Genomic DNA, 25,055 nt, shown 5'->3' with positions numbered 1-25,055 from the left:
TATTATTGTAAATAGTCGCTCTATCTTTCCTCTTTTCAACAACAATTCGTTTTGAGGTGGTTGTTGGAGAAACTTTAGAGTTATAACGGTTTAAGTGAGCCACCATTTGACCAAAATCGAGGGGTCTGCAAAAATTGTTGTGGCTCTAACTAACGGGGGGTCCATCAATTTGAGTAACCAAATGCATTTTTCTTACTTTTTAGGCGAGGGCTTTCAGAAAATCGGCACCTTAAACATTTTTGAAGACAAGGTGTAAATAGTGGGCCGGTCTCAGCGAGAATTACCCATATACAAACGTGAAAGTGTTTTGAATTATCTAATAATCCTTAATAATCTTCAGAACATGTGCATTTCTTTGCATTAGTCGACTAAAACTCATGAAAATTGTTCAAAAAAGTACATCTCTGTATGTCTGCAAGCTGAATTATTTTTATATTGTAGATTAACAGCATTCATTCTTACTTACAAATAGTTTCTGTTGCTTAGAGACATTTTTACCCATTATACTGACCATGAAAAATAAAGTCGCCCCATATCACCCTAAAATTGATAAAACTCATGTCAAAACAAATTTCATATGTCTAAAACACAGCGCTTGAAATTGAGTGAATATGAAGAAAACGACCAGTTATCAGCGCCAGCAACCACTACGAACGAATGCGCAAAGGGAGCGAAGAAAACCCGAACCAACTGCTACTGCTGTTCCTCATCGGTCGGTTCGCTTGTGAAGCAAACTGACGGGTGATCGTTCATGCTCAGTTGCTGCGGTGAGTGTGAAGATGGGAAAATGATTCAGTGGTTTTATTTGTTGCTCAAAATTTGTAAAAACAATCATTCTGTTGGTATTGGAATGTTGTACGTGACTATTGTAATCGATTTAATTTGAGTTTATGTTATTTGCACTGTAATAACGGGATAAAAACTAAGTATATTCATTGCCATATACGCCGGCGAAGAGAAAGATTCAGAGAGCCACCACGCATATGAACCACCGTTTCTCACTCTCAGTAATAAAATTGATTGCTCATGCTCCCACTTGCTTCTGAACCATGTTAGCCAATGAAGGTTACAGCCAGGGAATGAAATTATCAGCAAATTGAGACGAAAATGGGCCTTTTCCGAGCAACCGAACAGTTCAACGATTCTTTTTCCAGCGAGAAATGTTTATCGGTCGCTGCCGTTGTCCACGACCTAAGATAGCCGAAAACTGAAAATCGATCTTGCCATTTTCGCTATCCAACTTTATCGCCTTGCCGGTTATCGCGATAATTATCAGGAAGCAAATAACACAAATTGTGCCGTCAACGGGATTCGATCCAAGACCCTCCACAAAAATGTTTCCTAGCGCGCACCATAACCACGCGGCCACACAAGCTGCTCGAGAGGTGGAAGAAATTTGATGCATAAAAGCTACCTTTGGTTGCGACGGCGAAACGGAAAGGCGAACAAAGAGCAAAGAGTAAAGCAGTCGGCTTTTCATTGCTGGTGATAATCCATTTTCGGCGCTGCGGGACGAGCGAGAACACATTCTCGGGAGAAATCCGGGTCTGAATTTATCGCACGTCTTTTTTCGCCGATAATGCGTGTGAGGGAGTTTTCTATGATCGCGATCGTGATCGATAATTTCATTCCCTGGTTACAGCTACCGCTCTGGCTTGAACAGTGTCGGTCAAAGAGGAGCAAATTTTGCTTCGTCCAGGGGAAAACGCTTCATTTTGCAAGCACTGCTAAAACATCACAAAAGTATATACCAAGAAGCAAAACGTGTGAAAATTTGGCGAAATTTTGAAGTTTGAGAATTAATTGCTAAGTGGATCTTTTTTTCTGTAAATTTTTAAGCAATTTTCCTAATCTTATCAGAAATCACTTTATTCCTCAAAAACCAAATATTTTCTAACACAGATTACTAAAACAATGTAACATGGATGTAGTGCATTCATTGAAAGGTATATTTTATCATTTTTGGATGTACCTAGTTTTCATTAGAAACTGTAATTACTCCATGGTGGATCTTTTTTTGTGCCGGTCACTGTACTTGGATCATGCTCGAAGAGCACTTGTAAGTACTTGGAGTGTTGGGATTTGTATAATTTGCATTCCTATTGCACCCCCGAATCAACCAAACCGAGTAGTGGGAGTCCAGACTGAATTTACATTGTACGACATACATTGATGGGTATTGCCAAATTTGAGCAAAGCCAATTGCACAATTAATAAAGAAATTGTTAAGCTGCTTCACCAACAGTAGCCCAAATCCAGATCAACCGAATCACCACTCAAATTCCGAAACTGGGTGACTCAGTGCACCCTTCATCTCGCAATCGATCACGATTCGAACCCGGACAACAATTAGTTACCTTCTCCCTGCCATTGCACTCCTATATACCTCTAGTGTGTTATATCATGTAGCGCAACAAATTGCAATCCAACCTTGGTGACGCACTCGATGATGATTCGACACTCCCGCAACCCAGAAAACAAAATATGAAACGAAATGCTCTGTATGTAAATCATTATCGAAACTTACGTGATAGTGACACATCTCCACCTCGTGCTGCTGGAGTTTCCGAACACGATCTTCACCGCGCTCCTGAACGGCCAAAAAATGCTCCGCCGGTAGCAGCCCATCGTTCAGCCACAGATCTAGCGTCACATTTTCCCCATCCAAGAGGTAGCTCACGCTCAACTGCTCCACCACCGACGGCCCCCGCCGATGACTTTCCCCGAACGGTGTCGCTCCCTTCGGGTCGCTCGAAATCGTTGGGGAAATCCGGACATATCGTTCGAAATTGCCTGCAATAAGGGAACACACAAAAGCACAAAAACGCGGTCAGGTCATATGTTTGCTGCCTGGGGGTATCGATGTAGTCTCAGTTCACCAGGCTAGAAAGAGGTTATGTATAATTAATCAATTATTCAAATATGACGGCGAGCTTGATGCCCCGCGTCAGGTTGGAATTTCACCATCGACCGGCATCGTCCTGGGGAAAACCCGGCGAATGCGAAAAAAAAACAAACAAATTCAAAGAAGAAATGAGAGAATTCACGGAAAAGCTATGCTCATCGAGTTCTCTCACTGACGATGACGATGACGACAGAAGGTGCATGCAACAGGTGGAAGTGAATGACTCGACTCGAGCGATCTCAATTCATAAAGCGTGGGAATGCGGAGCGCACAGCAGTTGCATTATGTACCAAAATCTAATGCTTTGTGACAAAATGAAAAACAAACTTTTTTCGATAAACAATTTCATTTGTACCTTCGGAGCATTAAAAGGCCACATAAAACAATAATGTTTTTGCAGCATGTTGTGTGATTTTGGTAAGCATTGTAACCAGTGCTGAAATAGTTATTTATGCAATTCAGTATCATAATTTACATTTTATATACCTCGGGCCCATAAAGCCGAGGCGGTAAACGCACGGGTATTCAGCATGACCATGCTGAGGGTGACGGGTTCGATTCCCGGTCGGTCCAGGATCTTTTCGTAAAGGAAATTTCCTTGACTTCCTTGGGCATAGAGTATCTTCGTGCCTGCCACACGATATACACATGCAAAAATGGTCATTTGCAGAGGACGCTCTCAGTTAATAACTGTGGAAGTGCTCATAGAACACTAAGCTGAGAAGCAGGCTTTGTCCCATTGAGGACGTTACGCCAAGAAGAGGAGGAGAGGATACCTCGTTTTGGTATCATAATGGCCTACTTTTCCGAACTGGCTTATTATGCAATTGAAATGAGTTGCATAATGAGAAATAGTTGTATAATGTTCATAATGCCACTCATTTGAGTTGCATTATGAACATTATGCAACTCAAATGGGTTGCATTATGAAAAATCATTGCATAAAATTTTGTATGGAACTCGATGCAAAACTTGATTTTTTCAGCACTCTTCGTATTTATCCAACTCGGCAAGCCTCGTTGGATAAATGTACGACTCGTGCTGAAAAAAACAACTTTTTGCAACTCGTTTCATAAATAACTATTATGCAACATGTTCCAAAATAATGATTTTTTCAGCACGAGTAGTACAATAAATTTATAATTAATTTACATTTCATCCAACGAGGCTTGACGAGTTGGAAAAATACAACAAGTGCTGATAAAACAAAACGAGTTTTACAACGAGTAGCATACAAAGTTTAATTTTTGTCATTACGAAAATCACTCAATTTACAGCGTCAGTAGCTGTACTAGGAAGTGTCAGATAAATAATAAAAAAAGACAATTACACCGTCTTCGACCTTGCAGCCTCTACAGACTGAACAATAGTAACATTTGACAACGGACAACATAAATTACAATCAGTGGCCCAGTCGCGAATTTGACGAAAAGTTTTCTCCGACTGGAGCGGGAATCGAACCCACACTCCAAGGCTTACAAGACACCTAAACGACTGACGCCGCTAACCGCTCGACCACGAAACCCACAAGCTGAATTGTACAACCAAGTTTCAAGTAATTTGACCGACAAAAACCCTCCGATAATACCCTTTGTCACTTTCCATATATACCATATTCTTAGGTTCAGCTTCTGAAATAGGCGGTAGGTGATTGAATATAAATATGTTGGAATTTTTTGCCATTACGTCATGAAAATGTCAACTTTTCAATCAACAAAACAAGCAAAACAACAATAAAACGACCTACTCTTTTCATCAAGGCAAAAGTGCCGAAATGTGCCACTTTACGACACTTGTGTTGAAAGTAGCACTTTTCGGCATTTTTTTTAAGGTGAAACATCAATTGCAATTTTGCATACAAACTTTACAGGCACAAATCTGACGAACGAGGCATCGAACCAAGCCGCACTTGTTTATCCTGGCTTTGCTCACTTGCAAAAAGAGGCAACTTTTCCAAATCGAGAGCATTTGTTTAGGAATTTTCAAAATTGGTGCTCTTGAAAACGTGAGTAGTGGACCAAGTCGGCCATCAGCCATGTTTGTATTCTCTAAAGTTTCTCCTTAACATACATTTATCAATCATTTTCGTTTGTGTAAACACTAGGAGGATGAACTACTTGTTTAGTAAAGTTGATAAGCCATACAACTCTTTCGTAACACTTGCTGCAGAAGTACGAAAACATCCTATTTTTCGTTATAAAAAAAATGTATGCAACTTGTAGCAAAACTCGTTTTTTAGCACTCGTCGTATTTATCCAGCTTGGCAAGCCTCATGTGGATAAATGTACGATTTGTGCTGAAAAAATCATCATTCTGCAACTTGTTGCTTAAATAACTATTTCAGCACTGATTGTAACTACAATCTAAGAAATCGTTTGTCTCGGGAAATAAATCAAAGTTAGTAGAGGAGGGTTAGGGGTGAAACTTAGAGGCATGTTAAGTTTCAATGTTTGTAGATTTTTCCACTCTTCGCGTTTTTTTTACGAATTTGTTTCTTTAGTAAAAACACATATTTTCCTAAACTTTGCCAAGTCATTAATTTTTATCTTGTACCGACTTTTCAAATCCTCTATGCAGAATCTCTTTCCAATGAGTCTAATCAATGTCGTACCTTTTAATTCCGCCCTGTTTTGCTTATCCTTTGACAGATACCGTAAACTGGGGTGTAGTTGATCAGTGGGGTGAACCTGATCACTCAATTATCCGCGGATATCGACTTTCAAGGAAGCAACGGTTCTATTTTAACCATTCGCAGTCCAATGACATAATATTAAAATGGAATGGTAACTTCCTTGAAATTCGATATTCGTGGGTAATTGAGTGATCAGGTTCACCCCACTGATCAACTACACCCCAGTTTACGGTACGCGTATTTCGACTACCACTGGTAATCTTCCTCAGTGTCAGTTATCCATTCGGTACTTCTACCAAGCGTTTCTATCCACTTGGATAACTGACGCCATAGATAATTATCTAAGCTGACACTGAGGAAGATTACCAGTGGTAGTCGAAATACGCGTATCTGTCAAAGGATAAGCAAAATAGGGCGGAATTAAAAGGTACGAAATTGATTACGCTCATTCGAAAGATTAATTTTCATTTATTTTGCGTTACATTACAACTATAATAAAACCCAATAAACTAACAATTCTTCGCCACAACACTCGATTCGTGGCTGCAGTCCTCCAAGGCATTCTTGCAGAAATTTCTTCTGAGGATTTAGATGAACGCTTAGGGAATATTTCCAGAAGATGCCTTTGGAGATCTGCTGCAGTACTTTCTGGAGGTTTCAATGAAGGTGCCCTCAGGGAATTTCCATAGGAATGGCTTCTGGAGATACCACTAGATATTCCCTCCGGGAATTCCTTGAGGAGTTCTCTCTGGGAATATCTACAGGAGTTCTCTTTCGGGATTCCTCCAGGCCCCTTCAAAAATTCCTCCAGAAGTTTCCTTTGAAAATTTCAATTGATGTTTCTGCAGAAATTTTGTATAGGGAAATAATTCTACAGATCCCCACAGATGTATTCTTTCATAAGTTTCCTCGACAGATTTGAATGAACGTTTCAACAGGCATTTTTTTCCAGCAGTTCCCTCTGGGGATTCTTCTCTAAAGTACTCTCTGGTGTATAGACATTTATCAAGGACGTCCCTCTGGGGATTTCTACAGGGTTTTGGAGATTTCAACTTAAGAACCTTCAGGGAAGTTTCCTCTGGGAATCCCTTTTGGATTTTCTTCTAAAGATTTCTCCGGAAGTTTCTTTCCGGGGATTTCTCTAGGATTTCCCTCTGGGGATACCTCCAAGTGACCCCTCTGGAAATTCCTCCAATAGATCCCACTGAAGATTCCAATGAAGTTTTCCTAAGTGAATCCTTCCAGGAGTTCATTTTGGGGATTCCTCCAAGAATCACATCTAAGGATTCCTCCAGGAATATTCTTTCAGGAGTTTCCTCTAGAGATGTAAATGGAAGTTCCTATAGGGTACTTCTTATACCTTTTGGGATTCCTATAGATTTTTTCCTTCGGGTTCCTCCCGAAGTTCTCTCTGGGGATTCCTCAAAAAGTTGCCCCTTGGTATTGCTCCAGGAGATCCCTCCGGAAATCTCTTAGAGATTGATCCAGTAATTTCTTCTGGAGATTTAAATGGAAGTTCCTCCAGGGAATTTCTCATGGTGTCACTTCTACAAATTTCTCCAGGATTTCCCTCCAGAGATTCTCTCAAGAATTCTTTCTGGGCATTCTATCAGAAGTTACTTCTGGGCATTTAGATGGAAGGTTCTTCAGGAAATTTATTCTTGGTTTCTTCTAAGGATTCCTCTAGGAGTTCCCTCTGTAGATTTAAATGAAAATTTCCGCAGGGAATTTCTTCTGGAGCTCCTTTTGGAAATCCCACCAGCAAATACCTATAATGAATAATTCAGGAGTACTCTTTCAGGAGTCCCCAGTGAAAACTCAAGAAGAAAACCTCAGAAGAAACTTCTGGACAGGGATGTTTTCGATCACCTGCCAATCGTTTCACTCATTAGTCCATAACTCAATTCAGAAACCTAATATTAAAATGTGGTGTTCGGCAGAGTTGTAGATTACAGTTTTTCCTACAACTATCACCGAGGACGTCATATTCTACCTCTTATATATACAGCGCTAGAGCGCTAGTACCACCTTCTCATACTAAACGATCGAAAAATTCGATCGTTTAGTATGAGTAGGTGGTACTAACACTTTTACGACGTAAATATTAGAGTTATAATATGGCATCCTTGGTGATATTTGTAGAAAAAACACTAATCTTCAACTTTGCCAAACACAACATTTCAATATAAGGTTTCTGATCTGAGTTATGGACAAATGAGTCAAACGATTGCTAGGTGATCGAAAACATCCTTGCTTCTGGAGAATTCCCACAGACTATTCCAAGAAGTATCTCCAAAGATTACTTCTGCAGGAATCCCCAGGCAGGATTCCAGGAGGAATCCTCAGACGCAAATCCTGGTGGTATCTTCAGAGGTATCTCCTGGAGAAATCCTCAGAGAGTTCCTTTAAAAAAAATCCTATAGGAACTTCCAGTGAAATATCTAGAGAAAACTCTTGAATGAATAATCCTGGAGGCATCCTTAGAGGTCTTTCCTGGAGGAATGTCCAAACAGAACTCCTGGAAAAATTTTCGGCAGAAACTTTCATTGAAGTTTTCAGAAGGCACTTCAAGATGAATTCAGACAAATCCTGAAGTAATCCGCAGCGGAAGAAAATCCCCTATAATTACTTTCATTGAAATTCCTAGAAGAAACTTCTAAAAGAATATTCCTGGAAAACCCCTTCGAGATTTTTTCAAGAGATTTTTTGCATAAACTTCCATTGAAATATTCAGATGAAATTCTTAAACGAATTCCCAAAGGGATCTGCTGGTGGTATTTCCAAAGGAAACTCCTGTATGAATCCCGAGAAGGAACGCCTTTGGAGGAATCTGTTACCAGTTTATTTCTGCGTAGCATGTTCTATTTCAAGTGGTAAGTATTTCCCCAATTTTAATATGCATTCGAGGTGGCCCCAATTTGGAGTAGTATTCCTAGACAAAACCAAGGTGTGAACATATAATAAAGACTGTGAACATAAGGGCAATCAGCCAAACAAAACACTATTCCGGAATTGATCGATGGACCAAAACCAATTAACTGAAACCTCATCATCCTGTTAGCGGAGTTTTTTTAACCGTTACCCGACTAGAAGATTCTAACAAAAACATAACATAATTATAACAAACCATGATATGTATAACTCATTGTGATATAATCATGTTTAACATCATTGGTGTTTAAAATTATTATAACTCAATTGTATCATATTGTGTTATAAATGTTGTTCAATAACTCATTGTGAAACAATTTAGTTCTGATTCTTTGACATTCAGAACATCATTTTACACAATTGTATCAAAGTATGATAGAAACTAGTTTTATTGAAGCTAAAATTTATATCATATTGTGTTATAATTTTGATCTGATTATAACAAAATAGGTTATTATTTTGATTAGACCGGTGTACTTTTTGTTACAGTTTTAGTTATTTTAACATCATCCTGCATCTAGTTTATAACAAAATATGTTATAGAAAAACTTCATAACATCATAACACAATGTGTTATAAACTTGATATATTTTTCTAGTCGGGTAGGGTATTTAGCAAAGCAAAGTTAATGTTTTATTTTTCACATAACTTTTTCACGCGGTTTTATTTTACACGATTTTCTCAAAATTTCGCGATGACTTCTTGGAAAGATTCTTCTCTCTTTGTCGCTGTTTCTTTGAAAACGATTCGATAAAAAAAAGTTTTGAAAGCTTGTTAACCCAAGTAACAATTTTGATTTTATCAAAGTTTTTTAGCGATTCAAAAACCCTAAACATAAGGAATCGCAGTAGGCGTTGCCGCGAGTGGTTGTGTTTTGGTTTACATGTCACGCTTTATTCGTGCCTTCTCTTGAACATTTTCTTCCGCGATTCCTCTAGTAAAATTTTCAGCACTACGCCACCGGGACAGTGCTTCCGCGAGTGAAAAGTGAGTCCCTGGAACGTTTTCCGTACAATGGTAGATTTTTAAGTAAATCGTGTGTTTGTTTTTACACCGGTGATTGATTGAGTCGGTACTGTGTGCACCCGGTTATAGAAAAAAAAATGTGTTGTGTATTTTTCCTGAATTACAAATGAACTAGGAAAGCTGAGATTGTGCGACGAATCCGCTGTGATCGATGGACCAAATGCTGCGCGTTTCGTAATCGGGAACGTTTTTAGTACCGGCCTAGGTGCCGGATATGGTTTGGTCAGTTTTTGTTTCGTGTTCGAAAGCTCGTCGTTCGTGAGGTCTCAGCGTGGGTCACGGGAAGTTTCCAGCGCAGTGCTTCCATTCGGAGAAGATCGCGATTATTTGGCTGGCAGGGTCTGAGGGAGAACTTTCCCGTGATGTAAAGAGCGTGTTCAGGAGGAAGATGCGTGAGAGTGCAAAGTTGCGGTAGCTTGTGATGGTGTGTCGGTTGAGATAAATTATACTGGCCAAAAAGGCGTAAAGGTCTGAAAAGTGATGATTTTTAATTGAGTTGGTGTTGAACAGAGGAGCCAGATATACAGATTTTTCTGTATTATACAGATTTTTGACCTTCTATACAGGCAAGATGCAGAGTACAGAATAATACAGATTTTTGATTTGTTATACAGATTTCTCCGGAAGGCATGAATTTGAAACTATTTTCCATTAATTTAATTTCTGCTAAAACTTTAAAGAAATTATGAAATGTTTTAGAATAATAAATACCTGCAAAAATAAAAACCGTCAAAAAGTAGTACATTTTTTTAGTTTCAATTGAAATTTAGGACTCTCGGTGTCTGCTATACTCTCAAATACGGCGATACAGACAAATCTGTATTGATACCGATTTTTGATAAAAATAATCTGGCATCTCTGGTGATGAAATTGCCAGGTAACTTTTGAAAATTGAGTTCAGATGCCTATATTGAACCTAAATGTGGTCATTTGACATCCTTCTAATAACCGTAAATTGAAAAAACGTATTGTGCTTGAGAAACCGACAGCAGCTATAGTATGGCTTGTGTTACCATGGAAACTTGCTGCAATGTTTGGTAGGTTGTCATATAAGGAGATACAGACGGGAACTCAAAAACATCAGGCCTGCTATGATGAGGATCGTGAAAGTCATATCTGTACCATGGATCTAATGACTGTTTCGAATCTGGTGAGATCTTTCTTATTATTTTTATTTCTTTTTTTATATTCTATGTGTTTGTTGAAGTTGTGCTTACACTAGCACGTTTTTGGACGATTGTATATTTGTTTCATTTCAGAGAGCGAGTAAAGGCGCTTAAGCCTAGCCTTTAGAGGCAGGACACAGACCAAATACCTGTGTCCCATCCCAAGGAAAGCAGCATCAGCGATGAAGTGTGTATTAATCTTCTTAGCAACGCCACTCCCAACGAATCTGTCTATCCCTTTTACCTATAAAAACGAAACGGTTGTCCCCGTTTCTTCTAACATCAAATTCAAAAACTTACGTTAATCATATCATTCATAAGTGGATAATCTGATTGCCGTGAATTTTTGAATTATCTTCAACCCCATTAGTCTGCACAGTGGGACTGGCCGAATTAATATTTGTATCATATCATTGTTGATATGCTGCAAATATTAATGCTGACAAGAAAATATCAGAAGAAATTTTGGTATTTCCAGGATGCTTTTCAATACTGGCTGTGCAAGCGCTAGAATAGAATAGAATAGATTCAAAAACCCTAAACATACACACTCAGTTGAGCTCGGTTAATTTCCATTCTTTTGCCGAGATTCGCACAGCCGAGCACTCGGCAATCGAAATTTAACCGAGATATCAGCAAAAAGTCAAGTTTGTTCATAGCAGCACCCATGGGTGCCGCTATAATCAAACATTAAACGTCAAGCGTTTAGCCGAGATTTCAGCGAGTGAACTTTAACTGAGATTCGCACAGCCGATCTCGGCATTCTCCCGACTAGAAAAATATATCAACTTTATAACACATTGTGTTATGATGTTATGAAATTTTTCTATAACTTATTATGTTATATATTAGATGCAGGATGATGTTAAAATAACTTAAATTGTAACAAAAAGTACATCGGTCTAATCAAAATGATAACCTATTTTGTTATAATCAGATCAAAATTATAACACAATATGATATAAATTTTAGCTTAAAGAAAACTAGTTTCTATCATATTTTGATATAATTGTGTAAAATGATGTTTTGAATGTCAAAGAATCAAAACTAAATTATTTCACAATGAGTTATTGATGAACTTTATAACATAATATGATACAATTGAGTTATAATATTGTTAAACACCAAATATGTTAAACATGATTATATCACAATGAGTTATATATATCATGGTTTGTTAAAATTATGTTATATTTTTGTTAGAATCTTCTAGTCGGGCTGTTTTAAGGCTCAAGCATCCGTCATCATTTTTTGGAAAATAAAAAGCAGTTTTCTCGCTGCAAATCAAAACAAGGATCATGAAAATATATTCACTGCATTATATTCCTCATGTGGAGTACAGTGAATATATTTTCATAGCAAAAACTTTTGTTTTGAACGAAAAAACTGCTTTCAAATGTTTGATGATGACAATGATTTCAATGACGAAAAGTTCAACGTTAAGTGTGTAAAACCATTGATGCCGACTTTACAGTCATCTGGAGTGCTAATATGCCTCCATAAGCCCACGTTCTGGCTAGTTGGTCCAGTCTTACTACGATCTACAGCGCTTTCGTATGCAAACCGGCTTAGGATTTCGGGTTGTATCATAGTTTTATCGTATCCCCGATACAACCTTCTAAATAAAACCATCTTCTGACTTGTCAAACATTTGTTTTGTTTATTACTCATTAATGTTCGATCTTCAAAATAAATTATGCTTGGTTTTTTTATACAGCCATCAATTGGAAAGATGTCGATCTGGAATTCAGAGTTGTTTTCCTATTTAAGGCGAAACTGGATCCATTTCCTCACTTTTTGGTTTTTGATTTTTTTATAAAGTAACGAAGCAATATTTTCAAAATTGGTTTTCGTACACATGTAGAGTACGCTGTACCATTGAATTTCTGGGGCTCGAATTTTTTATTTTTATTTTTTTTTCGTAACAAACCTCCAGAGGACACTCCTGAAGAAATTTCCAGGAGCAACTCCTGGGGATCTCCCTAAAGGCACTTTTATTAGAACCCACAGAAGGAACTGTAGGATAATGGATCTCCAGATGAAACTCATAGAATAATCCACAAAGGGATTTCCAGGATAAATTTTCGAAGTAACTTTCATCAAAATCCTTAGAAAGAACTCCTTAAAAATAATCCTGGAGGAATCACCAAAGCGAACTTCTGAAGAAATTTCCTGCAGAAATTTTCTTTGACATTTTCAGAGGAAACTCTTGGAGGAATTCCTAAAGGGATCTCCTGGAGGAATCTCCAAAGGAACTCTGGTAGAAATCCCCAGGTCAAGCTTTTGGATGAATTCCATAAAGCTACTTTTGGGGATTTCTTTAGGAGTTCCCTCCGGAGAATTCTTGAACTCTTTCAGAAATTCCATCTGTGGATTGATAAAGTTTTTTTCTGAGACTCTAGAAACTTCCTCTGATGAATTAAATGGAAGTTTCCGCATGAAATTTGTTCAGGAGCTCCCTTTGGGAATCCCTCCAGGGAAATCCCCAGAAGTAACTTCTTGAAATTCATCCTGGAGTTTCATTTAGGGATTCCTACAGGAGCTCCCTTTGAAGGAACACAACCACCAAACACCCCCTCCCCCTCAAGGATTTCCTGGATGAATTTCTAAGTGCAACTCCTAGAAGAATCCCACGTGGCGTGGCAAGGGTTAGTGACATTTATGCTTTTGGTAGTTTTGTTTAACCCTCCTTGTGCATTTGGGTAATTTTTGACCCAAACCGTACACTACATTAGCGAGCTGGTCTGATACATTAGGAAGGTTAAGATTGAACCGAGGTTAAATCCCCAGCTTGCCTTCTAAGAGCAGTCTGGGCATAATATTAAAAGTAACAAGAATCCAGTCATCTTGCTGTAACGTCCCAATTGGGACAGAACCTACTTATCAGTTTAGTGTTCTTTTCGCAATTCCACAGCTTCTACTGCCAATTACACGTATGACAGACACGAAGGCACCCTATGCCCTAGGAAAACATGGAAATTTCGATTATGAAAATATCCTGACAGTCAGTGTTGTTAATTCCTCCGCAAAATTTGGTTTATTGACCCACAGTGAGCTTGCACCTTTAGTAGGTGAAACCGGGGAGGCACCTCGCGCGATGAACCTCGACATTCATTTTACGCTTGGTGGCCTACTGCCTACTACTTAGGCTGGTGGTACTACTACTATGTGCTTACTATGTTGTGACTTAGTTGAGGCACTCTAGTAAGGGAGGGTGTGAAGCGTAGTAAACATACCAGCCGGCGCGGCACGGCACGTGCACTGTCCATGGGGGTGGCAGTGCGGAAAACTCTGCGCTTCCCTTTAAGTATTTTTTGCTTCTATCGAAACAAGTGCAGAACGTGCTTGATAGCAATATATGTGCATTAAGCAATGCGCACAACCACCGCCAAGCCGGTAGTAAAGTGCGCTCGATTGGACATGGTCATCAAACTCAAGTGGAGGTAGGCAGGTTGGGTCCGATGATGATATCGCAAACAAACAGTAAACTTGTCGCGACGACGACATGGATGGTAGTGCCCAGGCCCACCTGAAGTAGTGAGAAAAGAGAAGAGAAGAGGGAAGAGTGGAACGGAGGTGAGGAGGTGGTTTTACAAACCGCGGAACTGTTCGCATCAGACGTGACGGTATGAATGAATCACAGGCAATTGAGTATGGATGGACGCGTATATATTCGGAGAATCGTTACGTCGGTCGGAGCGTATCGCCTTGTTCCGTGAGGTAGCTGTGAACAGTATTACAATTTGCACAGATAAATTATAGCTAAGATATCACTAGTTAGTTTTTTTTATTTAAAGATCAAGATGGGCTAGCCAGGGATGAAAAACTCGATAATAAAGCTAAATAATATTACTAATAACTGAACATTTGAGATTCTGGAGAAGATCAACTCACGTCTGGAACATAAATGTGTGATTTAGAGTTTTCTTCTCTCTCTTCTTCTTTTTGGTGTAACGTCACCACTGACTGGGAAAATGCCTGCTCATCAGATTAGCGTTCTATGAGCACTTCCACAGTTATCAACGGAGAGCTTCCACTGTCAATGACCATTTTACTGAACTGCAATGACGCCAATCATACTTACGCAAGAAATCTTATCGTCCACATCACATCTACAAAACACCCTACGCAAGACGACATTGAAAGTGCTTGCATATTTCCATGCTCTGTACTTTTACGCAACTTATCCCATATCGGATCTAACCGAATCAAGTACGCCGAATGGTATTTCAATGCACTGTTGTTGAATCACAAACAGTCTGATAACATCGACCAGTTTTTCCTTGTCATAAAGAGTCTTCGCGAAACATCGGGTGGAAGTTAAATATGCGAGCTTGAAAGAACAGGGCCACATAATTTCCATCCATTTCTTCTACATAGTTGTTAAAGTACTGTAGACCGAAAGTTTGGGGGCCAAGTCGCCAATGTAAGTCAGATCATCCATAATACACCGTGGAATTTTGGAGTAGGCATTGTAACCTTTAAGGCCGGCGGCTTTCAAGTTTTGCGTGGTTTTAAGAATTATGAAAGGTGGGAAATTGATTTTGTGTACTGAGCTGTGAAAGAACATGTTGTTAACTTGAATGGTCACGTAGCGGTGCTCAGGTTGAAGCACAGCACTTACACTCCAATACTTTAATATCAAAGTTCAGTTCAGTTTGACCATTGAAAACGTGTTGAGCATCGACAATTCAATCCATTTGTAAGTTTTTATAAAGTTTGATTTGATTCATTTGAAGTAGCAAATCTTTCGCTTCTTGGCTGATACCAAATCATTTTCAAAATTTAGCATTTACAGAAGAAATTAATATTTAACACTTACCATTGCTAATTTCGTGTTGATAACAACATTTATTATCGGGACCCGTGGCGCAGTGGTCCTCACGTTCGTTTTATTAGCGGATGGTCATGGGTTCGAAGCCAGCCCCGGCATTTGCAATTTTTCATCAGCTGCTCTTCCCCCCAAGAGCAGCTGGCACCTGACCCGCTTCGGAGCATATAGCTCTAACGGACCCGGAATTTGGATATCGGCGAACCGCAACTCATAATTGGACCCCCAATCGGACTGGAAAAGGAACATCAGTCACACGTCAGCATCATCGTGCTCATCATTCTACCATGGACAGGGAAGAAGTGTGACAGAAGCACAAAGGCAACCTGTTCGATACAGTAGAATAGAATAGAATTCATTTAGGCGCTGTACAAAGTGGAAATGCAGCGTCCAATTGGAATCGCTCACGTAGTACAAAAGAGCTGTAAATTAGGTTAAGTGATAAAGAATTAAAAAAAAACAACATTTATTAACCAAAAAAATAATTAAATTCTCCCCTAATTGCAAGTATTTTTATTTAAGTACTAATAGATTTTTAACAATCGGCATTACCGAAATTCTGACCAGAAATAGTAAGAATAAATTGAAAACTGGGCTAAAGTTGATCAACTACCAAGGCAAAAAGTGAAAATAGTACGTAAACCGGGGTCAAATTGATCTCCGGGTCGAAATTGATCAGACGATTTTCCGTTAGATAAAACATTCTTCAAATAGTTTCTAAACATATATCGTTTAGTATCGATTCCCAACTGCACGATAGTTGAAAAGAAATTACTTAAAATATGCTAAACCTAACCGAAAAACGTGTGATCAATTTCGACCCGAAGATCAATTTAACCCCTGTTTACGGTACCAAATTTGATGATGTTGAGTCTGAATTAAGTTTAAACTTCTTGCCTTGCTTCTTGCAGAATATTTAGATATTTGTTTCAAGCTTCTTGGAGACGAACTAGCCTTGGGCTGAAAGTCTCGATAATAAAGACAAAAAAAATGTTTCAAAATTATAAAATAATTGTTTGTTTTGTTGTTTGTCGAACAACCAACCAACCAACCTTTTCGAGAAAAAAAACAAGTCTCCTAGACATAAAATTAATTTGCAAAGCCCAATTTCAATTCTAAACTAGCTTCAGTAAACGAGTCGAGAATGAAGTAGGCTTTGCTGAGTGTGGACGAGTTTTGTTTTTCCTCGCTTTTCATTTTTTTTTTCAAATTTTTAAACCTAGGAGTGAAAGTATATTTTTTTCAATAGGATAGTGCAGTTTCAGAGTGAACTTGAAAAAAGGCAATATGTAGTTTCAACAGCTGAAAAAAAAAAGTGTTTTTTATCTGTATTAACGAGATTTTTAGCCCTAGGCTAGTTCATCTCGGGACCCACGCTTTACTTCCCTTCCGAAGGAAGAACTCACTTTTTTGAGAGTTTGTCGGGTGTGGAATTCGATCCCAGGTCCTCGGCGTGATGGTCAAGCGTTCTAACCATCACACCAGGTCCGCTCCAAGAAAAAAAAGTGTTATTCTTTCACCACCATGCGCATTCGACGGGCTTCCGGATTACCGACGCATTTAAACAATGTGAGAGAGGTCGTAATGCAGCAGTCGAAAGGTTCTGGTCAGAAGCGAATCGATTCACTTATTCGGCACTTCAATTATAGGAAGTCGCCGAAGAGGGAAGGAGAACACTCTAAATGAAGGCTCCCAGTTAATTTGGTGAGATTTTTCCATAATTCAATGTATTTCAAACAGAGTCTGTAGTTATCTCTTCTGTTTATTATTTATTTATTCATTTATTTATTTATTTATTTACGATAAATGCATTGGGGTCATTGTAACCCAGAAATTCAAGCTCTTATAGAATGATGACTAATGTCGTCTTTGAAAGACAATTTCGTCAAGAATGTATTGATATGGTAATACAGTGGTTCGGTGAACATTGACCACTGGAAATCTGATATACAGGGCACCATATCGGACATATGAAATAGCATTATATTTTGCCAGTTTTCGCGTTCTGGGCCATTTAAAAGGATACTGTCTTCGGCAGATTTATTGAGAAGACTAAAGCTAAAATAATACATTTTAGTTGGAAATTCGCTGACTACGTGGCGTTAGCCGTTAAGTCTAAACGTCGTATATCTCGCATTCTTGGTCACTTAGAAGAATACTGTCATCGGCAAAGTTGCTCAGAAGAATAAAAAAAAATGTAGTTCGAGATTCATTCACTACGTGGCGCTAGGAGCTTCGAGTTTAGTCTAAACGTCACTTATCTGGCATTCTAGACCACTTAGAAGGATAGCCCAACCAGCAATTGCAAGTCACAAACAAGCAAGCTTGCTGAATAGTTGCTCGATAATGGTAATGATTGCTAAACAACATGATGTTCTACACATAACCATTATTAAGCTGATGTATCAATAAGCATATGTTCCTGTAAAATGTGCTTTTAAACTTGTGGAACAAACGCTTTCAGTCCGTCATATTTCGACTCGACATTTGATCAGATAATGGGATAAATTATGGCTAAAACTGCTTAAGAAACCAAGTTATCATAGAACCAACATTTGAAACAAATGAAATTAAAGGAGTGCCAAGAGCCGTCATCAACGTAATTATGAAGCATTTTTGTCTGTAGCTTGATAAATTGTACCTTGATTTTTTTTTATCTTCAGCTGCAGTTCAATTACATGAAGCACTTGATTTCTGCAGATTATGAGTAAATTACCTGAACATGTGTTGTGAAGCATCATGCTGTACTACATATTTCCATACATTTATAAAGATCATACAAATAAAAATATATTCATTTCGCAATTTGTACATCAGTTCCAGTGTCTGGATACAATGTCTTATAATATCAAAACTTGTTTTTGCCGTATTTGTTACAAGTTTTCTCACCGTGAGATGAAACTTGACAGCGAAACCAGAATGGAAAACACATGTTATGGGCTGGATAGCTGCTGAAGTGTAGGGCGTTGTTCAGTGAATTACTACCACGTGCTGTGCTAATTTAGCACTGCTGAACACAAGTTCAGGAGTGATCATTATTGAGTCACTAGGATGGCGCAGATTTAGGTGATTTTGTAAGTAATTCTTATTTCATAATATGAGTTCTTAACATGACAGTAACTCTCGTGAGAGTTCAACATTTTTGCATTTTATTTATTTTCAGACATTTTGCCAAAGCTTAATAAAAGCTTTCTTGTATAATTGTAAAACGCTTTTTGCAACAAACTATGAAGTAGATATACAACACTATGCTTTATAACTTCTACAAATTTGTGTGAACAAAACCCGAACATACGTTGTACAGGAAATTAAATCAAATGTTATTCAACATTATGCTGTATTATTTCGTCATTATGGTGCCTGTTAAATGAGAGATTGTTAGTCGGGAGTGTCTTCGAAAAAGTTGCTCAGAAAAATGAAAAGTTTTATCACAGAGAAGCAGACGTAACATTTAGAACAACTAATATTAAAAATCATCGGTCACGAAATCGTAATCGCCCAATACTAATCATGCCGTGTTTGGATAAGCCACTTCTAGATGGCGGTAGTGAGCAAACATCAAACAGGAGCAAAAACGATGCCAGCACCACGACTGGTCAATTGACCAACAACCGAATATTTGAATCAACCGTTAAAAAGGTAATCGATGGAAGCGAATAGAGTGTGACGTCTGTTTCTCTGTGGTTTGCTACCACCGCCACCTAGTAATGGCCCGGCCATACACAGTACATTTAGCATTGGGCGATTACGTTTTCGTGATGATTTTTTTAAATGAAATTTGTGCTAAGTGTTACGTCTGTTTCTCTGTGGTTTTATCTAAAATATAAACTCTACCTAAAAAAATCTACCAGTTTGATTTAAGCGTCTTATATCTCGTTTTCGGAACTGCTTAGAAGGATACTGTCTTCTGCAAAGTTGTTCAGAAGAATTAGAGTTTTTCACATGGAAACAATTCGAGAATCACTCACTACGTTGCACTAGTGTTCTTTGTAGCTTTCGGTTTGGTAGAGGCGTTGTATACATATCTGACATTCCGGACAATCTGGAAGGATACTATCTTTGATAAAGGTGCTCAGAAAAATTAAAAGTTTTATAAAACAAACAACAATTCAGTTCGGAATTCGCCTACTACGTGGCGCTAGTGTTCTAATGAGCCACCAGATTGATCAAAGCGTCGTATATCTCGCATGATGGACCACATAGACGAATACTGTCTTCGACAAAAAGCCACAAAAGAAATATTCGTGTATAAAACAATTTAGTTCGAGGTTCACTCACTACGTGGTGCTAGCATACTTGAGAACTTCCAGCTTAGTCGAAGCGTCGTATGTCATGCGTTGTGGACAACTTAAAATATTACTGTCTCTGGAAAAGTTGCTCAGAGCAATAAGAATTTTCGCAAAGATTACCCTTTAATTCAAGAATCACTCACTACGTGGCGCTAGTGCTCTGAGAGAATCTTCTAGTTCAGATTAAGGCTCAAGCATCCGTCATCATTTTTCGGAAAACAAAAAGCAGTTTTTTCGCTGTAAACCAAAACAATGACCATGAAAACATATTCACTGTATTGCATTCCTCATGTGGAATGCAGTGAATACATTTTCATGGCAAAACCTTTTGTTTTGAACGAGAAAACTGCTTTCAAACTCTTGATGATGACGATGATTTCAATGACGAATTGTTCAACGTTAAGCATCATATTTATCGCGTTTATAACCTCCTAGGAGGATACTGTCGTCTACAAAGTTGCTCAGAAAACTAAACACTTGCACAACAGGACATTTTTTAAGAAGACTACACCATCTTCACCCAGAGGCTGTACAGACTGAACATAACTTATATTAGACAACGGACAACACATACGACACCCAGTGGCCCAACGAAGAATTTTTGCGTTTGAAGAAAAGTTTTCTCCGACTGAAGTGAGAATCAAACCCACACTCCGTGGCTTACAATACGCATAAACCGCTGGCGCTGGCACCGCTAACCGCACGGCCACGGTGCTTCAATGACAACGTGGCAAAGTTGTTACGAAGAGTAAAAGTTTTCATGTATAAAGCAGTTTAGTTTGAAATTCACTCGCTTAAAGGCGCTTGTAGCTGTATAGATTAAAATTGGGTTTATGCTGAGAGATTTTCATATCAATTTTGATTTGGAGGAAATTAATTTAAATGCGAGATATAGTCTTGTACCAACTTTTCGATCCCTCTAAGCAGAATACCCTTTTCGAATGAGTGTGGATCCAGTTTCCAGTGGATCCAGTGGATAACTGATACTGAGGAAGATTACAAGTGGTAGTCGAAATACGCGTATCAGTAAAAGGATAAGCAATTAGGGCGGAATTAAAAGGTACGAAACTGATTACACTCATTCGAAGATGTGACATATAGGTTTTCTTTCTCACAAATAAGAAAAAGTGTGTAAACTATTTTTTTGCAATTTCTCATCGTAATAGGCTGTTTTACCTCTCGCAAATCTGACAGGAAAAGGCCTACTTTCCCACACCTAATTAACAGTGCTGTAATGATTCATTACAGCACTGATTTGCGTTGCGTAATGAACCATTACAGCACTGTTTTCAGTTTTGGTCAACTTCTTGATGCTTTCTGGACGCAGTTTTGAAAAATTGTGACAACTGCACAGTATAACCTATTATGATCAGATTTTCTTAAACATTGGCTATGAACATCAGTGTGCAGTTTGATGAAAAAGTTTTGTTGAAAACTATCCTCAAGGGTAATTTATGAAATTGCAAAAAACGTTGTACGCAACTCGGTGCAGAACTCGATTTTTCCAGCACTCGTCGTAATTATCCAACTCGGCAAGCCTCGTTGGATAAATGTACGACTCGTGCTGTAAAAATCGTCATTCTGCACCTTGTTGCGTAAACTACTATTGACGTGCACTTCACGAATTGACTAGCATAAAGCGTTAATTTTTTATCTTGGTTTGAATCTCTGGGGCTTTTATAATTAAATAAGCATGAGAATAAACGAGCTTTAGATGACCATACGATTCGTTGTTGCATTGCAACTCCGTGATTGGCCAGGACAATCTAAACACGAAAGCCGAACAAACATAGCTTTGGAGTAGTTTACAGTGCTCAGATTGCATCTTTCAAAATCAAGGCATCAACGGCACCGGCCACGTCCTTACGATCATCGCGGGAGGGAAGGAATGATCACATGATGCCGGTTGCTACTATAGACCGAGTATACCTCTGTGCTGCATATCCACGGCTGTCATAGGAAGAAGTTTGTGTTAGTGGAGATGGTAAACGTTACATAAACTAAATTCTCTTGAGGAATCGACTGTTGATCTTATGTTTTGAGGTTATGGCTTTCAGTCTTGGAAGAAAAACTCAAAAACGGATTGTTAAGTCTTCATCCGACGTTTCGGTCACTATATTGTGCCTTTCTCAAGGATTTAACTATGCTCCGTTCTCTCGTAACATAGGCCCACAGCATAGGCCAAATTTGTCCCAGACGAACGTATCGTCTGCCGCCTGCGGCGGTGTTTCGGTAGAGGGGAATTCCGAAAACGATCCGGGTCGCAGAACTACGATGCAGTTGCCTGTTTGGCGACCCGGATCGTTTTCGGAATTCCCCTCTACCGAACCACCGCCGCAGGCGGCAGACGATACGTTCGTCTGGGACAAATTTGGCCTATGCTGTGGGCCTATGTTACGAGAGAACGGAGCATAGTTAAATCCTTGAGAAAGGCACAATATAGTGACCGAAACGTCGGATGAAGACTTAACAATCCGTTTTTGAGTTTTTCTTCCAAGACTGAAAGCCATAACCTCAAAACATAAATTCTCTTGGGTTGGAGCGATTCATGCAACCACTCTATAAATCAAGACACTTATTTCAGTTTTTACTGATACATAGAATGTCAACACCTATTGTAACGAATTATTTTTTGTGCATGCTAGAAAAAACTGTATTCTTTGCATCCTGGGACTTACCTTTTCAATAAATTCTAAAACACTACCTGTTTCAATAACATTATTTTGACAATGAAATCACATGAAAAGTACAATGGTACATATAAATAATCAGTTTCTAGCAGTTACTTGAAGAAGGTTTTCTGTTTAAAATCGGTTTACCGGTCAATGATTAGTAATCATTACTCAAATCCAATCCAATCCAAAAACAGTTCAAATTAATTAACAATTCAAATTATCCTACAGTTCCGAATCAATTCTTCCGGTCTCCACTGTATTTGGCCTACACCGGACAAACTGCCAACGTCTGTGGTTTCTTGTACCACCGCAATTAAAACACTCACTCTTTCTTCTCTAGTGACTACACATTTTGTGCATCGTTTTGTGTTTTGTGATTTGCTACTGCTCCGACTATGATGATGATGTATTCAGAGAGGAAACTCTTATGAATCATCAAAACACTTACTCCGCGGCACGGAGCACGCTCCAACACGAATCATCGCCCTTTCGTAACCACCAACAACTAGGTAGGTATCTACAAACGCGAACAGAGATGGAGCCGATTGGTTTTGTGTGTTGGAATGTGGCTAATAATTCTCGGAACGGCATCCGGACGGATTCCGCGCGGGGAGTTGCTACGATTGTCTATGCGTCGTGAATCGATTATCGGTTGCCCTTAGGCAATGGGACTGCGATTATTAAGAATTCATCATACAACCATACTTATCTGTATTTTTTGTATGAACTTTGATTTTGTATAAAACCAAGAATAATACACTCATCCTGATAATTAGAATCTTGATTGAAGCAAACATTCCTCGTTTAAACAAAAATAATTCCATTTAATGAATGATAATATGTGTTCTGCACTGAAGCAAAAAATCGTTTGCTTCCATAATTGCTATGATAACGAATTTTAGAAGCTTAATTTAAGCAAAAATTGAACACTTCCCCTAAATTCGATGAACCGTTCTTAACACATCGCTTAGCACGTATCAGCGCACTGCTTGACCAACAACGAACGGTGGTGATGACCTACCTTGGTTTCCGCTTCCGGGCTCTCTGCTACTGCTGCCACAAACCGCAACTATCACAGCCGACACGATTACTACAACTAGGGTAAAGGCACTCGTTCCCGATAGCATTATTGCACACTGCTGATTGACGGAACAATCCGCCTCTTTTTTGCAACACTGATCCCGATTTACACTCTCGCTTTCCTTTTTTTTTTCGTTTGATAACTCACAGCCCACTAGATCACTTGAACACTAGAGAACGCACAGCCGATCGCAGCAGGCTCATCTCATCGACAGCGACAATTGAGGCTCTTCAAAAGATGATGAATTAGCACCGGTCGCTCTGTTTCTTCGTTTGAACGCGCGCGATTATGACGAATGGCGATGCTTGTTTGACCAGTTATACCCACAAATCGCAAATATTGCTTGCTGTTGGATATTCAAATTATAGCGATTGCACGACTGGATGACTAACAAACTCGTTTCTTCGAGAGGTGTTTATGTTACTCGCGACTGCTGCCTTCTTGAATACCTCAATTATTGAGCACTTCAAAATCTTCAAACAAACAACAAACGACTCTCTTGTTTTACTTGGGGTGCTGATCGGAAATGTGTGCGCGTCCTCATCCAGTCGCGGTCGCGTAACTTCTGATTCTCGGATATTAAAATCACCACGCTGCATGCCTGCGACTCTAGGCCTCTGGCAGAAGTATCGCACGCTGGAGAGAGCGAGCGAGCGAGCGACCACATGTGGTCAATCGTTTGATCGTTATTGTTCTCTTCCATTCTCTGCGGTTCATTCGTTCGCGGCTTGCGGCTGCGGCTGGTTCATTCAATGATAATAAATTGTTAAATTGATCATAATGTAAAGTATATTTCATCAAAATTGTTTCGCTGCGTCAAATTTGCGGAAGAATAACCAATCCATAATCAGTAACCAGTGAAATAGTATTTATATTGCTCACAAATATCATCAATCAGCTCCATTCATGGACGACCCCTTAAATCGCGTCTATGAATGCTTTGTTTTGTTTGGTCGCTTCGATGAACGTCTATCACTGGGTGGAGAGATTGGAGAACTCCACTCGTGTATTGAAATTTCTCAACAACGAATGAATGAATGATGAATATTGTGTGGTTTTGATAAATGTGAGCGAATCGCGATATTAATCGAGTAACCATCCGTCCTACCGAGATGACTCACCTCTGTTTACCGTCTCTCGCTCAGTGTTTTCAATAAAACTGACTGGATGTTGGAGCTATACACAACCGGTTGTCTAGTAGGCCGGTAACAGCGCAGGTAAACTAGCCAGGTGACCGCGTATAGTCTGTGGTTGGGGAACTGATGTCATTGTACTTTCGTGTTGAATGGGGTAGCCCCCACGAAGAAAGGAATTCCGTGACGTGTTTGATTGGCTTGGCGCGTAGGTGTTAAGAATGCCACGTGTTTACAGCAGGGATGAGGACTAACAAAAACTAGGGCTAGGAAAGTGTTCGGATTTTCCTGGCTTTTTATGACTTTTATGAATGATGATTATGTTCTTCGTTATTATGATTCACCATCTAGAAACGATTTTAATCTATAATATACTTTTCTGACCA

The 25,055-nt window shown here is 39.0% G+C and overlaps 1 protein-coding gene across 1 annotated transcript in view; it reads right to left on the bottom strand.

Moving 5' to 3' along the window:
* The window catches only part of LOC115264125 (disintegrin and metalloproteinase domain-containing protein 12-like), a 38,114-nt gene extending 14,002 nt beyond the window's left edge, over nt 1-24,112 (bottom strand). The window contains exons 1-2 of the mRNA XM_029867466.2: nt 23,477-24,112; nt 2,528-2,793 (exon numbers count right to left, since the gene is read on the bottom strand). Of these exons, the coding sequence (XP_029723326.2) occupies nt 2,528-2,793; nt 23,477-23,582 (372 nt within the window). The 5' untranslated portion in view covers nt 23,583-24,112. The remainder of the gene's footprint in view (nt 1-2,527; nt 2,794-23,476) is intronic.
* Between the last annotated feature and the right edge of the window lie 943 nt (nt 24,113-25,055).

The sequence above is a fragment of the Aedes albopictus genome, chromosome 1, assembly GCF_035046485.1.
Source record: "Aedes albopictus strain Foshan chromosome 1, AalbF5, whole genome shotgun sequence".
NCBI classification, from domain to species: Eukaryota; Metazoa; Arthropoda; class Insecta; order Diptera; family Culicidae; genus Aedes; species Aedes albopictus.
This window is presented reverse-complemented; position numbering and strand designations above follow the sequence as displayed.